Consider the following 16,937-nt stretch of genomic DNA (forward strand, 5'->3'; position numbering starts at 1 on the left):
ACACATTTACACACACATATAGGCCTATAAACAGCATCTAGATGAAACTAGGGCACCTGACTTGTGACACTGTCCAGGGAATATAGATTATCCAACACAGGTAATTATGATGTCATGACACTTTGAGTAACATATTTGAGAATAGAAAAATAATGAATATTTCTTAATTGCCTTAATCTTTTCTTAAACTATATTTCTTTTGTATGAAGTGGTACCGTCGGCCATATAATTTCCCAAAATGCATTGTGTTTCTCATTTAAATATTACTATAGACAAAGAAGGAATGAAATATTATTTAATTCCTCAAAAATACAGTTTATGTCTGTTTGTCGCCAAGTTTTATCAGTTCCGTCCTTATCTATAACTACATGTCTATGCCAAATTTCATTGCTGTTAATGGTGTATAACTTGAGATATCCTGTTCACAAGGTGATTTTCAAAACTAGGGGGTATGCTATGAGCTACGATGGAGCTATTATCGTGCTAAAAATTGCTCTCGACTCCTTTATAATAATTGAGTTAAGATCCCTTGAAACGTAACTATTCATTGATAACATACAAAAATCATCATCTTTATTGACTTTATTATTCAGTGGACACAATAAAATCTTCATTCAATCTGAAGCAGATCTTATAGGAACTGGTTCTAGTTTAAAAACACCGACATATTAGTTTGTTTAAAGGCCTAATTTCCTTACCAATCAAGCACATTGGCAGACTTAAAATGGCCATAATAATACTAATTACAAATTCTTTAGCGGGCCCAAATGTTAAAGTGAACAGTCGGGCAAGGATGGCTAAAGTCGGTAAAAATGGTGTGAATGTATCCAGTATAATTTCTTATGAAATGGAAAAATAAAATCTCTCGTCAAAATTTATCTGCGTACGAAGAAATTAATTTAAAGTATGGGAATTCTAAAACGTCCTCCCGGCTCACTATGTCCGTGGTTACATTTCCACGCAGCCTCGCTTTCAATGCTTTCAACTTTTCTTTACTTTAATGGTCAGAACTAGGAAACTAAGCAGAACTTGACCGTCGTATTAATATGCGAGAACTTTTGGAAGGCCAATGAACGCATTTAGACTGGTTTTCTTTGCCCGACTATTCACTTTAATCTTTTAGTAACTCAACTCTATTGATGAAGTTTACCAGGTATATAATGCATGTTAAATAATTTGCTAATGCATCTCGTTTCTGTATTTTCTTTTATCGAGATACTTAATTTTCATGAACATAAAACTTGAATATTACTTTTACATTTTCTTTCAATTGCAATAAGTCAAGGTGACAGAAATCTTAAGATGTTTGTCAAGTTAATAGAACCACAGAAATCTACTTATTCTATAAGAAGTGATACACATATGGACAAATTAAAACTATGCAAATGTGTTTGCAAAGTATCTAGTTTTATTGACAGTTTTCACAACTCTTTCTCGCCTAATAACACAGCATATTCTCTGACAAAACAAACGAAGCAATACCATTCAAGACATGAATATAAACAGATCTCAGAAATCCTTTTGTCAATAAATATACACACATAGATATGTCCATACAATAATCTAAAGTTAATTTCCCTTTGATGTACAATTACACACATTGGCGAAAATATAGAAAAACAGAAAGATCTATTTACAAGAAAAAACATCACAATCTTCCATTCTGTCACTGACCATTCATACAACATAAAAATCACATCTCATTTTCCATTCATATCTATTGATGAATACATATGATAAAATAACAACAAGCATATAACCTTCATGCTCATCAGTGTTTCCTTCATAATGATTTAGTTGGACGTTCTTATTATACTTCAATCAATTTGCCAAAGCTGTATTTCAGATAAAACATGATCATCTTCGTTTTATTGGCATATGTACGTAATTCAACACATTGTATCACAATAATACTAAGTTTTTAAGTTAATTAAAATCAAAGACTTATAAAAAGTACTCCACACTGCAACTCTTCAACCCAAAATTATTGCCACAGTATGTTGTTTTTTCAGAGAAGCAAAACAATAGTTGAAAACATTAAAACTTGGCACTATATGTTTTTTTAGCTGATGTGTTGGAATAGTTCCTCTGTAAGAATCACACAAGTTTCACATATAACTGTAAATCATGTATCATCTACTCTCCCCTACATTAAGTAGACGAAATGAACACGATTAACTGCCACTGAGAAAACCACTTATGAAATATTTAATGATCCCAATGTTTTATGACCCTTTCAGGAGGCCTACATGGTCTTCCACATTCAGGTCAAAAGAGAGATGACACAAGGCAAACGTTCATGCCTTGTATCGAATCCATCACAGCGCTTTTGACTCTCCATCAGTTGGAAATTGATTATATATTCTGGTCAGCACCAGACTTCGAGTTTTGTCTCATTTTCTTGTATGACGCGAGGAGCCAGTCCGTGCTGGCACCTCGCCGTCTTTTGAAGCACTTCCTCGTCGCATTGCAGAGTTCATTGGCATCATACCCGGCTGCATGGGAGCAGTGGATACTCGAGCTGCTTCTCGCTGTGCCTCAGCTCCGGTGGGAATCCCTCGGTGAAGTCGAGTACTAGTCCGCCTTTCACGTTCCCTGGAGAAGGGTCGAGGGGATTCCGCTACAAACACAGATTACATGGGATTACACATGGTATTTCATCTTATCACAAGTTAATGTTACATAAGCAAGTAAAACAAAGGAACTAAACATCTCAAATACGGTAAACCAACTTTCCTTTGAGTGTGATTAATTTACTTTCATAATCCAGATATGTTCGCTAAAGTTACACAAATTAATATCTACATCACATATATTGATAAAAAATTCACTCAATTTTTGAATCCGCAAAAATCAATCATTGCGATCTAGTTTTGAAATGAAAATCATGAAATAAAGTCACATAAGAAAGTTTGTTTACAGTATTACATTACATAAAGTTTGTTGGTTTCTCTTTTAGTGGTTTTTGGAGCTATTGAATTATTTGTAAGTAGTAATGTTCATGGTCAGCCTATGCAACATAGAACATTATTAACATTTTAATTATTTGCCAATTTTGTTTCTTTACTTTTAGTTTTTTTACAGCAATCACAAAACGTTTCTACACAACAAACATTTCAAGTTATGCAAAATCTGTCAAATGATTTGCATACACCACTCCCAAGTTGTAATTTTCAAATATTCCTAGCCTGGAACTTACAAGCAATCAAATGTTTTTAAACATTATCTTTCCTACAGTCAATTTGCCAATTTAATTGTCATTGATCTTGAATGAATGAATATTTTTTTCACCCATCCAAATGTGAATATTCTGGCAGTCTTCTAGACTTTTGCAGTAATGAACATGTGGATACTCAATCAGTAAATCTGGAGGAAATTGACCCACATTTGATATCCAATACACAGTGAAAACATTTAAGCATCAAAATATCACTACAATCTGGCTTAACACCAGTTACCTGGTCCCCTCTGCTTCCTGATTCTTATTAAAGTTTAATAGAACTCTCTGACTTTTCATAAAGGTCATTATATCATTCATTCAATCTAAGCTGACAGCTTTTTGTCCCAGCATACAACGTTAACAGACCCTTTGACATCTGTTCGTTCCCATTACTTAAATGTGTTTACAGATCTAAGCAATGCCATTTAAGGGACCTTGAATGGAGGTCAAGTTTATTTATTGTCGTAAGACCTCTCTATTTACTATGGACATATGTGACATCTGAGCAGCTAGTTATTCAGACATTATCTAAAAAATGCTTGATATTTGTGACCTTGAATGAAGGTCAAATGCCATTCAGTTAAAACTTGCAAGTCCATCATTAGGTCTATGGCTACTATGCTGAAATTTCTTCTGATAATTTTTCTTTGTTGAGCACCATAGGACAAAAGGTGATTATAATACATCAAAAGAGAATTTATCTTGAAAGATCTAATAAATAAGTTGATATCATGGTGATATGTACATGTGTTGTTCTCACGAAATATTACAAATATATGATGGACATACCTATAGATTTATTACATGGTTACCATGGCTTTCTATACTACATTGTGAGATATAAACAACAAATATTTAAAATTACAATTTTTATTTCTTTCATTTATACCATCATTTGACTTGTACACATTTCATAGTACCAGTCCAGCCTATGATGAACATGTTCAGATTTTGTCAACAATCAATAGAGGTACATGTAATCTTCTCTACAATCAATAGAGGTACAGTCAAACCTCGATGTATCGAAGTTCAAGGGACCGTCAGAAAAACTTCGAAACTTCGAATTATTCGTGGTTGACCGATGTTTTTTTTACCATGACCAACTGTGGTAGTTGTGTACATGTCGTCTCGTTCCGTAAACTTTATAATCATTGTATTTACCACAAGCAAACCAAAATAAAAACGAAGTATGCAATTAATCACACGTATTACTATCATTAGCAATACATATGTATATTATAAAGAAGACTTACGTGTACTAGGCCTAGCCCATGTACAAATGTTCGTTTGGTGACTATTTAAGCGATGGTTAATATCACAGAATGAATATAAAAACGAAAACACGTTGTAAAAACGAAACTTAAAAGGAGGAACCGAAAGCGCTACAACACCTACAAAATACTTTGATTTAGAATGATCGATTTGCTCCAGTATTTATACCAAAGTTGTGCAATGTAACAGTTTTGAGTATGAGTTACTAATAATGTGGCTCGCTATTTACCGTTCCGTAAATTTTACAAACCTCTACCAATGGAGGCGGCAAACATCAAAAACGACTTACTGTATCTTTGGCGTACTAATGATTTAATAGATAAAACAGCGTGTAAAAACAAAGCACCGGGTATCGGTCTGATTAGTGATATCAATTATCTTGATGATATCAAGCTAGCAACACAAGCTGTCATAATCCCTATTGTCCGGCAAAGGGCCGTCGCGAGACAGCTAGGTGTGACAGCATGCCGCGGGGTATCGTCGAACACCTGATCTGTACAGGTAAATATCTATTAGAATCATCGAGTGTCAGGTACCTATGATTCTATAACAAATGGTCCATGAAAAAAGTTCGATACATCGAGAACTTCGATTCATAAAACTTCGATTCATACATGGGTAAGTTAGTAATGTTATTCGGGACCAGACAAAAAGTTCGATACAGCGAGAAATTTGATTCATCGAAGTTCAAATAATCGAGGTTTGACTGTACATGTAATATCTTCTCTACAACCTAACTACCAAAATTTTTGTAATTTGCCAATTGTATATTTTTTTAACCACTTAACATATGGGTTTCATAACATATTCGCCATAATTAGGGCACAGGGAACTTATTAGGTAGCAAAAAATGTAAGTTTTGGACGAAAAACCTATCAAAAAAGTCAGCCATATTTAAATTTTTTCCCTACTTATGACACTTTGTCTACAAATGTCTATATGAAATACATTTATTACATCGTGATTCACATGTTAAAGACTCACAAGTTCATATTAAATGGGATATAATGTCAATGTAATAAGCATTACACAGTTGTAAAACATCATTACATCCAAGGGATGGGAGGGGTTAATTATTTATATAACATCAATTCCTCGCAAAAAGGGAAGGAGCACTTATAGGGGGAGGGGCACTTATTACAGCGAATATGCTAAGTGTTTTTTCTCCCTACAAATGCTATAATATTCACTATGACTGTTACATGTATGTTTGTACTATAAAGTAGGCTGATGTTATGGCATCAGAATTATAATTGTACAACTTGATTCCAGGATTATCAGAGCTAAGACGTGTCATGACTGTCAACATGCCAAAGTAAATACCGTGACACTTAACATTGGTGGTTCAGCGAGAGAATGAAAATGAATTGATAAACAGCATAAAAATGTATGATTATTGATGGTTTTGATGGAAAATAATACATTAAATCCAGAACAGAAATTGCCAATTAGAAGTGTTAAAATAAATATCACCTCTATACTTTCCTGATCTATAAAAATATTGATAATGCCGACAGGTGAATCCTACCATTCAGATTCACACTTGATAAATTCATAATGTGTTAATGTTTGTGGCCAGATCAAGGAAGACACTTGTCATATAAACCAACTGATTTTTGTGGGTGTTCATCACAATCTCAATTGCAAAATTTAATCGAAGCGATCTGTTGGAATGAAAATGTGAAAATAAGTTGCAGCATAAGTACAGTATATTTACGGTACATATTGTTGTGAATGTACCATGATAAAGAGATATCTGAAAATAAGTTGCAGCATAAGTATATTTATGGTACATATTGTTAGTGAATGTACCATGATAAAGAGATATCTGAAAATAAGTTGCAGCATAAGTATATTTACGGTACATATTGTTAGTGAATACCGTGATAAAGAGATATCTGGCAGGAAAAGAGATGATTGGACAATCAAAGGCAGTCAACCTAATGCCATGCCCAATATCATGTAGAGTAGGCCCTCAAAAAGCAGGAAACTTTTGTGCCCCAAGTTAAAATTGTCAGGTCTAGTAAGTCAATATTCAAATCTGTTTCCTGGCATTAATGCTTGGGTTGTGATTTTTCTGGACTATTGGAATCCAAATAATTGTGGATACACTATAAAAGGTATGGTATAGACCACTGACAAGTGCCTTGTCGGTTTTTGAGGACAGTTACATTAAAGTAGATACATGTAGATGTAGGCAACTGGTGAAATACTGCAAGAAGATCATCACTTAGCAATGTTTATGACTGGTATTTAACACGAGCATGACCAGGAACATATAATGCCCCTATACAGAGCTTATGAGAGCTATAAAGGGTTGCTGGCCTATTGAGCATTGTAGAGGTGGATGTGGGTTTGGACTGATCACATAAACATGAAATCCGTAGATGTATACTAGTACTGAATCAATCTGGTAACAGAAATGATCAATCAATATACAGCTATGTATACTTTACTAAACAGAATGAATGAATTTGTATTGGCATTATAATACATGTAAATGTAACCCATATTCATTTGATACGTTCAGTTATTAGTACCGATGTATAGGTCAGGTTCCACGTAAACAAAACATTCATATCAGCCCTATTTCTAAATAATTGATGAACATGTGTATGAATAAATAAATTATTGAATAAACAAGATAGTTCTAGATGAATGTTTGATCTTCATTTTGCTTCCAAAATATCGAAATTATTTCCCATAGAATATTTAATGGATCGACACATACATGTTCCCCTACCCTAATTCCCCCCCAAAAATCTATCGTACCAGGAAAATGAATTAAATAAAATACCATACAATATATATAATATTGCACCAAACATAAAATTCATACACAAATGATATCTCATAGTATTCAAAATCTTTTATCACTTCACTTACTTTTTTATCACATTGTATACATTCTTGAACATAAAGCTAATACAGTAAAGAATTTTAACTGATAAGATATGACAGAAAATAAAACAGATGTCACAAGAGAAACAACCTAAGCTCTTGATTGCAAAATATAAAATCATAACATTTAGCTTTAATTTGACACACATATAATGCCTCATTAGCATGATCTATTGGTTATCAGGCCATAATCAGACAAGTTTTCCTCATATTCCTTTTTTTAACAGAAAACCTAATTTACTATTATTTAGCCCAAATGTGGTTGACTAGTAGTTTTACAATGCAGTTTGTGTACACAGACATACACAATTAACAAATACACTACATCCATCTAGATACCAGAGTATCATACTTCCCTCGCTTATAATGTATATAAATGACTAGACTTGGTGAGAGAACCGACTTTCCTCAAGGCCACATGTATTTTCCCCTTGTTAGCAGTGTCATATCACCGTAGACAAGGGTCGGCACCACAATAACTAAATCCTCAAACCAGAAAACCACATGAAATTTCTCAAGTTTGTCTAGGCTTCTGCAGCTGAACATTGTGTGGGCGTGTATCCTGCATTATGCGGCGGAGTTTGGCACTGTCACTGGGATTTCCTACTGGGATCGGCAAGCTAGAGCCCTTAAAGCTTATCCTTCCCCCTGATGACGGAGTAGCAAGCCTACTCTCACTTATCTTACTGTCTGTTACAACCACATCAGTGTTCGCCTCTTGCCCACGGGTAGCCAACGACAGGCGAGTTGGCATTCTTTCCCTTGTGCGTGAGGTAGACGCTCGCACATCTAGGACAAAGAATAAGAAAGAGAACAGGCTGACTACCATTTCAACTTCAGAGATCCAAAAATAAAACCAAATTTTTGAAGTGCTTGAAGGAGACAGGAGGAAGGAAAAACCAAATGAATAAATGAAAAGAAAAGAAACCATGCGCCATGTGCAGAATTCATGCAGGAAACAGTCCAGGGATAATGGGGAGTCCAAAACACAATATTATCAGCAAGAAATAAAATAACACAGGCACTAATAAGTAGCTGCATATTTATTGAAAATCTGATTTTATTATCAAAACTGAAGCATAATCAAACCAAAAAGAATAAAAGCCATGCAGGAAAACATATAGCTGTGGAAAAGAAAAGAACAGAAGGTGATTTTCTTTTTTAATTCTGCTGCGATGTGCCTAAATTTCAGGATTCAATAGTAACTAAAATGTGCACAATTTATGCAAAAAAGATAATTGCAATATACCATGTGATAAAAAATTTTCTCATAGAAAAACCCAGCAACTATTCTCATTTGTGCATGCAACCCATCCTTCGACAGTACACTGTTAACGAAACAGTCAGGACTTTGACCCAAAACACTGTGATAGAAGAGCTTAGGACCAGCACCAGAGAAGAGAGATAGAACAGAGATCTACCACTAAACGTAGTGAGGACATGCATACTCCTGAGGGAAGGACAAGGACTTATAGCTCTACACCAGTAGCTGCCAGTACAACCATGCAGATCCCGCATCAAACAGCTGTCAACGCCCAACATCTAGTGTACATACATCTCGTAAATATATGATGTCTTGATGAATCTAACCATGAAATGATCAATGGAGATGAAAGGAGATGAAGTTTAATACAAATAATGATATTATGATGGACACAAATGAGGATGATATTGAAATATGTTATGATATATACAAATGAACTGTAATAAATGATATATAAATGAAAGTATGGGAAGCAATGATAAGAATTATCTCACAGTAACCACACATTATGCTTGACATTAATGGCATATATAAACACTGTTCAACAACTTTTGCATAATGTAAATGCTAAAAAATATCACTCTGTTATAGAAAAATAATCTGAAAATTCAAAAGCATAAATTGAGAAGATAACTGTTGAAATTTTTTTGATGAACAAATTTTGTGATATTGAGATAATTCCTCTCAGCGATGATTAACAATACTACTTGACAAACATGTAGACTGCTCATCGCCATTGTACAAGTCTGGTTTTTTATATATCCATTTAATAGTTTATTACAAAACAGTAAATTACAAGTGTGACAGCAGTAATTATCTAGTAACCTAGATTTGTCCACAAACCAGCGAATCATATAATCATAGTTACAACCCAACTACTCTGACCAGTTGATTTGGAATCGAAAGACATTTCATGGATGATTGTTCATTACGACCCTACAATTTTTTTTATATTTGATCATAAAATCTGAAAGTCTAAATTTGTTATCAGGGAGGTAAACTCTTAACCTTCAAGGATATGGAGATTTCACAGCATTTTTCATGCCTGTAATTTGTAGCTTTACACACAAGCATTATTTTGTAGGTAATATATATACAGGCTATAAACTGCTGCCAACACTTGCTATCAAATGGTTACAATCAATTACTCTACATAGACCTATACACATGATACAAACAAATCTGTCTTATCTTTTACATTCTTTTCGCACCACCGACTTTGTTCACAGCTACTACAGTCAAGACCAAGTTATCTAATTCAAAAGGGTTTTTTTTAATATCACATTCAATAAATGTGTTAGGGTTATTCCAGATAAACTTGGTTTGGTTTGGTTTGTTTATTTTTATGTCCTATTAACAGTCAGGGTCATGTAAGGACATGCCAGGTTTGTTGGTGGAGGAAAGCCAGAGTACCCAGAGAAAAACCATCGGCCAGCGGTCCAGATAAACAAACACTTTATTTCAATATAGCATTACTGTTCTTCATCTCTGGACAACACCAGAAATTTCCTGGGTTAATTAAGTCTGGAATAACCCTTTTACACTACAATCTTCTAATTCTACGCTATTCTTAAAATGTATTTCTCTATCACAATATTGTCAGACTCCATGCAATAAAATTGTTTGATTTCCTTTTACAATACAAATCATCATGTACTTCACTATACATAAGCATTAATCTCAATAAAGATCGAACATTGTCATCAATTATAAATCATAAAGTGTTGTAGAATATAAAACAGAATAGAAATATGTGCTATAAAAACATCAGAACTTCAAAATAACTACTTATATCTACTGTTTTTAGGAAATTTAACCAATCATTAGTACTGAATTTCCAAACAATCACAGTTTTAAAGCAAAGCCACAAATTATTTGCTATTGTTGCTTTTTAAAATCATCAAAATGCAAAAATAAACAATATTCTAAATATCAAACTTATTCTCCTTGTTTGCTATATATTTAAGATGACTTATATAATTTGTATAGGTAAAGTTTCTCCATGTTTTACATTCCTTATTCTTATCATTTCACACTTCAACAAAAAAGAAATAAATAGATATAATCTGAGAATGAGATGAGAACATCACTGACAATAATAGGTGTGATTGAGTGTGATGTACTTACTTGTGAAGTCTCCTGGAGGTGTCGTGCCTGGACCAGCCATCTGTTCACCTCGCATACGACTGCCAGGCACAGCTGTACCATGTAGTGGCCGTGCAGAAGAACTCACTTTCTGTCGGTCATCTACATCACTGTTACGACCTGTCCCCTGGAGGAGTCAACAAATTATTACACATCTTCCATATCAAAAGGAGAAGACGGTAAATCTCACTTTGTTGGACATTTTGACATTAAAATACGTATTGAAAATGACAAAGCCTCCTGCAATTTCGCAAGCCAATGAAGAAAAAGCTTTATATTAATGATTATATTTTTCAATGTATACACAAGGTCAAATTACATTATCAAAACAAGAGGCCTATAGGCCTGAACTGTCGGTCATCTGACTATTGGCACAATACAACACCTCAAAGAATAAAGTATTTGCAAACATTTAAGGCAATAAAAAGAACTCTTTTAATAGAAGTCCAGATTCTGATATATTTGATGAATTTGACCATGAATAAAGGTCTCTTGATCCCCACCATACTACAAGTAGGATATCTAATCTCTAGGACCCCCCCCCATCTCAATACAAACATCACGTGACCCAATAAACCTCTACAACCACATCCATTTGGGCCTGTAATAATCTACCTGACCCTGATACAGCCAAATACGTTAGAGTTCATGATTTAGTCATTTGGGCTATGTCAGATATCTCCGCCCCATACTGATGAACAGAGAAATTCCGAACAACCCACACTGCAGGATTTAGTCATTTGGGCTGTAAGTCATGAGCTAAGGTTCACTAGTAGTCATTGCCATAACTCCCGACTCTAGCGGTATCTGGTATTTTGTTTTCCACCCAACAACATAATCCCTGTCTTGAGCATTTGGGCTGTGGATAATCTCCATGATATAGGAAATTCAGATGTAGTCATTTTGGGCTGTAAACTCTCATGATCTAGCGGTTCAAGAATTTAGTCATGTGGGCTGTAATAATCTCCTGCTCTAAGTGTTCCCCCCCAATGATTTAGTCATTTGGGCGGTAATAATCACCTGATTCTAGAGGTTCAGGATTTAGCATTTGGCTGCTTTATAATCTCGTGAATCTAGCGTTCAAAGAATTTGGTCATTTTGGCTGTAATAATCTCCTGATCTAGTGGTGTCAGGATTTTGTCAATTGGTGCTATGTAATAATCTCATGATTAGCTATGGTTCATGATTTAGTCATTTGGGCTGTGATAAAATCCTCCTAGGACTAGCATGGCTACATGTTTTAGTTTATTTCTGGGCTGTAATAATCTCCTTGAGCTAGTGGCGGTTCAGGATTTAGTCATTTGAGCTGTAATAATCTCATGAACTAGAGGTATCATGATTTAAGTCATTTGGGCTTTAAGAATCCTCTTGAACTACGAGGTCAGAATATTATCATTTTGCCTGTAATAATCTCCTGATCTCTAGTGGTTCAGGATTTATCATTTTAGTGCTGGGCTAAGAATCTACCCTGATCTAGTGTTTCAGGATTTAGTGATTTGGGCTGTAGCGAATCTCCTGATCTAAGTGGATCAGGATTTTATTCATTTTGGGCGGTAATAAATCTTCATGCATAAATACAATGGTTCAGGATGTTCGTCAATTGGCCTGTATACGAAGCTCATGATCAAGTGGTTCATGAATTTGTGTCATTTGGGCTGTAAGAATCTTCATGTATCTATTGGGGTTCAGAATTTTGATCATTTGGGCTGTAATAATCCTCCTGAACTAGTGGTATCAGGATTTAGTCATTTGGCTTGTGAAGATCTCCCCCGATCTTGTGTTGAGGAATTAGTCATTTGGCTGTAAGATCTCCTGATCTAGAAGTTCAGGATTTAGTCATTTGGGCTGTATGAATCTCTGATCTAGTTGGATCATGATTTATTCATTTGGCTTGTATGAATCTCTGATCTAGAGTTCAGGATTTAGTACAATTTAGGCTGTAATAATCCTCGTTGATCTAGAGGGTCAGGATTTAGTCATTTTTGGACTTGTAATAATCTCCTGATCAAGAGGTTCAGGGATTTAGTCATTTGGGCCTGTAAGAATCTCATGATCTAGTGATTCATGGGAGAATTGTAATTGTCATTTAGTCATTGGGCTGTAAGAATCTCCTTATCAAGTATTGGGTCCCCTTTTAGTGCATTTGGCGTCTTAATAATCTCATGAATCTAAAGGTTCATGAATTTATTCATTTGGGCTGTAATAATCTCCTGATCTAGTGGTTCAAGATTAGTCATTTAGGCGATAAGAATCTCATTATCTAAAGGTAATGATGTAGTCATTTGGATTATCTCCGGATCTTGCGTTTCATGAATTATCAATCTAAGAAAAACGTCCTGAACTATGTTCAGGATTTTAGTCATTTGGCTGTATAATATCTCATGATCTAAGTGTTCACGATTTTAGTCATATTTGGGACTGATAGTACGTAATCTCAAGATCTAGAGGTTCAGAATTTAGTCATTTGGGCTGTAATAATAATCAGTGGTTCACATGTATTCATTTGGTCTGAGGTGTCAGGTGTTTTAAGAGTCAGGATTTAGTCATTGCTGTAATAATCTTCAATGATCTAAGAGAGAGTTCAGGAGTTTAGTCATTTGGGCTGTAATAACTCATGATTCGTAGTGGTTCAGGATTTAGTCATTTGGGCTGGTAATAATCTCATGATCTAATGGTTCAAGATTTAGAGCTCATATTGGTCTTTAAGAATCCTCAATGATCAAGAGTGTTCAGGATATTTAGGCATTTGAGGCTGTAATAATCTCCTGATCTTGAGGTCTTCAGGAATTTAGTCATTTCGAGGCTGTAAGAATCTCTCGCTGATCGTGGATGGTGTCAGGATTTAGTCATTTAGGGCTGTAAGAATCTCATGATCTAGAGATTCAGGATTTAGTCATTCTGGGCTGGTAATAATCTCACCGATCTTGAAGTGTCAGGCATTATAGTATAAGATAATTCTAGGTCATCGGCTATACTATTTCTTTGTGGGCTAGTGTTTAATAATGGCAGGTTGGCCCGCAACATTTTAGTTTGAACGATAACGCTCGTTCTTGTCACATATACGTAAATATGACAAGAAAGATTCGCTGACAGACTGTGGTTTGATATGTCAGTGTCGTTATGTAGATATCAGGCCACCTTTCACGGGCAGAGACACGAATGACAGCTGCAGAACTGTTTCTCATGATTTTAACTCCTATGTCGAAAGAATTTTTTATTATAAATAATCAGCGTTATAAAACTCGTTAATTATTATAAGATACAGTGCTACATAATTGGGGTGGATCTTTTTGGGCTGCTTATTGGTTATTATTTTAAATACATGAGATGTTGAATATGTTCTTATACACACTGTTGTTCTTATAAATCCCAAGTATATCATTTTTACTTCAGTACATAATACAAAGTTAAAAATTATTGTGGTCTCTAAACCTGGCTCTTGAGTAACAAATTCACTTGAAATGGATGAATCCAGTGGTAATAGAAGGCTCTCTCCTTGTGGGTCAGAAAGACAGAGAGCCATTACACATTCCGCCAAATTTCATAACATAGAATTCCCAGAGTAGATTCTTGGTGGGCCACTCAAAGAGATGGATCTCTTGTGCACGCGCAACAATCGGAAGAGAGAGTTATTTTTACATGCTTTTTATATTTTTTCGCAAACAAAACTTCTTATTCTAATTTGAGCAACAGATCAGTACTTTCGTGAAGACACGTAGCGGCAAATTCATTTGTCATTGATGTTATCCAAAGATGGGCGGCCTAAGTTGGGGACCTTCATGTTGATAGATCAGTAATAATCACCGGCCTTATTTACAAACTAGGGTCCCATAGGGAATCCTGCGGATGGAATTTGAGAGTAGATCCCCTTCAGTTGTTTTCTGAGTAATAGTGCACGGTGTGTGGTAATATCAAAATCAAAAGTTGTCGGCTGAGATCCGCTACAACCGCCGGTTACACAAGCGTCGGCCCAACTTTGTTGATTTTCCGAATCAGTTCTAAAATGCAATAAGCCACAAATCTAGGAACCCTTGGGGATACCACGACACTATGAAATATGAGACAGATCTCTACTCAAGCACTTCAATGGAGAAATTAGCAGTAACAAACTATACAAATTCCGAGTTGGCTGCCACTGATAGCAATCTTGCTGATCGATCAGTCACCCCATAAAGTAATATACACAAACTAGAGGCCCTAGCGGATCCTTCTTGCGTGAATTTTAAAGAAGGAATCCCTTCAGTTCTGATTTCTGGGAAATAGCCGGTAACAAAGCTCTAAACTAATCAAAAATCAGTGAGATGGATCGCTTGAGTATCAATACTTGTTGAAAATGATCGGTCCCAAAAATGCCAATATGGCGCAACTAAGAATCCATAGTGCAACCTAAATATCAAATTTTGCCATAATGATTGCAAAAGGGACCGCCTTCAGCCTCAGTTCACGTTTGAGAATATAGCATTGGTAACAAGAAAAGCTAAAAGGATGAGAAAGGGGGTTATAGGACGGGACCAGAGCCATCGGACGAAGAGATGAAGCGATCATTTATTTGAACAGGCTCCACCGACAGATGATGGTGAGTGATGAAACAATTTACAATAGCAAGAATATTTCTTGATGTTTAATACATCTTCACCAACAATTGTCCTAGGTATTCTTATTTCTGATTGTTCTATCCAACAAGTCCAACTATTATTCAGTGTGTACGTCTAGATACCTAGAAGGTGATAGCCAATCCGACGCGTGCATCACTCTCTCATGATGTTAAGCCTATGCAGGCACCATATGGATCATCTGGACAAGCTGGACGTAGAGCTGAAAGTAAGCGTACCAATGAATAAGATAAAAAAAATTCTGAGCGGTCCCTGAGAGAAAAGGAACCATGATGGAGATACAAGATAAGAAATAGAAAGTACTTGAACTGTGTGGTAGAATGAGCATGTCCGTATTTGTGTGCACTATTACTTGGGGTTTAATTTCCGATGCATGGTATATAGATAACACTAGTGACGTTTTATTAATTAAGATGAATACGTGAAGTATCACCTTTAGTATCATCATGTAGTTTATCTTGTGATGTTTTAGCATTATAGACCCTGTTTTATTTTGTTTGGAAGAAGAAAGATCGTATAAAATGTTAGGATTGAGAAACGTTTCATTAGTTTTAATGAAATTTACTATCCCTATAAGTTAAAAAAACTTGTAATCGCTTTAACATCAAAGGAGTTTTGTAAGTATTGAAAAAAAAACAACTATTTGTGTTATTAATTCAAGAGTAGAAAAGAGAAGGAGAAAAGGTTCTGATAATAAAATTCTGATATTGCACACTGACCAGAAAATATTGAAACAATTGGATCGTATGCATTGAAAAGTATGTTGTGTAGTTTATGTATCGGTAGCCTTTTCTACTTTCAGTTTAATTTCTTAATGTCATTCTGAATCATTATCGCTCGTTACAATTGATACTTATGATTAACAAGAACCCAAGGCCCATTATTACTATCTGTAATATACCATTTCTGTGACTGAGAGTTGTGGTTTAGGATAAAGTCTACCATTCCTACATTGTAGCCCCGAGGAGAGGAAACTATATCTGCAGATAAACAAAGCAATTTATAGATGGCCCTTTAATGTCGATCAGTGTATAAAAGCAAGGCATTATTGGTGGCTCTAAAGCAGAGAATGCTAGTCATTCATGAGTTAGTCAAGTGTCCTGGGTAGTGATCTGCGCCACAAAGTTTAGTTTTTTTTGCATGTTAATAATACCGCTACGATTGTATTTCAATTGGTGTTAACAAAAACATTTGGTAAATTAAGTTAACTATGGTATGTATAGAGTAGTCTTTTTCCTGTAAATATGTGATTAATCAATATATCATGATAGACTAATTTCAACTCTGTGATTTCTGGAAACATTTTTCTGTAACGTCAAGTCCCGGAACAAGATTTGTATACTTATTTAATTAATATTGAACAAACATATGATCCACTCTTGGCTTGGCAAGATATTTACACTAAATGCTTATAATAATAAAAAAAGCTAATATCTCTTAATTATATTTTGTCAAGTATTTGTAGAAATGTCGGTTGAAGCAGCATCTTGTTACCGATAAAGTGCTCCAGGTAATTAACAGG

General features: G+C 35.1%; 1 protein-coding gene across 1 annotated transcript; it reads right to left on the reverse strand.

Annotated features, from left to right (window-relative positions):
* Nucleotides 1-567: 567 nt before the first annotated feature.
* Nucleotides 568-10,948, reverse strand: LOC138322883 (casein kinase I-like). Its single transcript, XM_069267083.1, has 2 exons — nucleotides 10,785-10,948; nucleotides 568-2,620 (listed from the first exon to the last, which is right to left on the reverse strand). Exons 1-2 carry the CDS (start codon nucleotides 10,837-10,839, stop codon nucleotides 2,394-2,396), a joined length of 282 nt encoding a protein of 93 aa, XP_069123184.1. The 5' UTR covers nucleotides 10,840-10,948; the 3' UTR covers nucleotides 568-2,393.
* Between the last annotated feature and the right edge of the window lie 5,989 nt (nucleotides 10,949-16,937).

The sequence above is a fragment of the Argopecten irradians genome, chromosome 5 (genome assembly GCF_041381155.1).
Source record: "Argopecten irradians isolate NY chromosome 5, Ai_NY, whole genome shotgun sequence".
Taxonomy (NCBI): Eukaryota; Metazoa; Mollusca; class Bivalvia; order Pectinida; family Pectinidae; genus Argopecten; species Argopecten irradians.

What these genes read in the sequence shown, in the direction of transcription:
- LOC138322883 (XM_069267083.1), bottom strand. Translation starts at nt 10,839, where the DNA reads ATGCGAGGTGAACAGATGGCTGGTCCAGGCACGACACCTCCAGGAGAC. An exon ending in ACCTCCAGGAGACTTCACAA is followed by an intron (nt 2,621 to 10,784) that starts GTAAGTACATCA and finishes CTGTGTTTGTAG; the next exon opens with CGGAATCCCCTCGACCCTTC.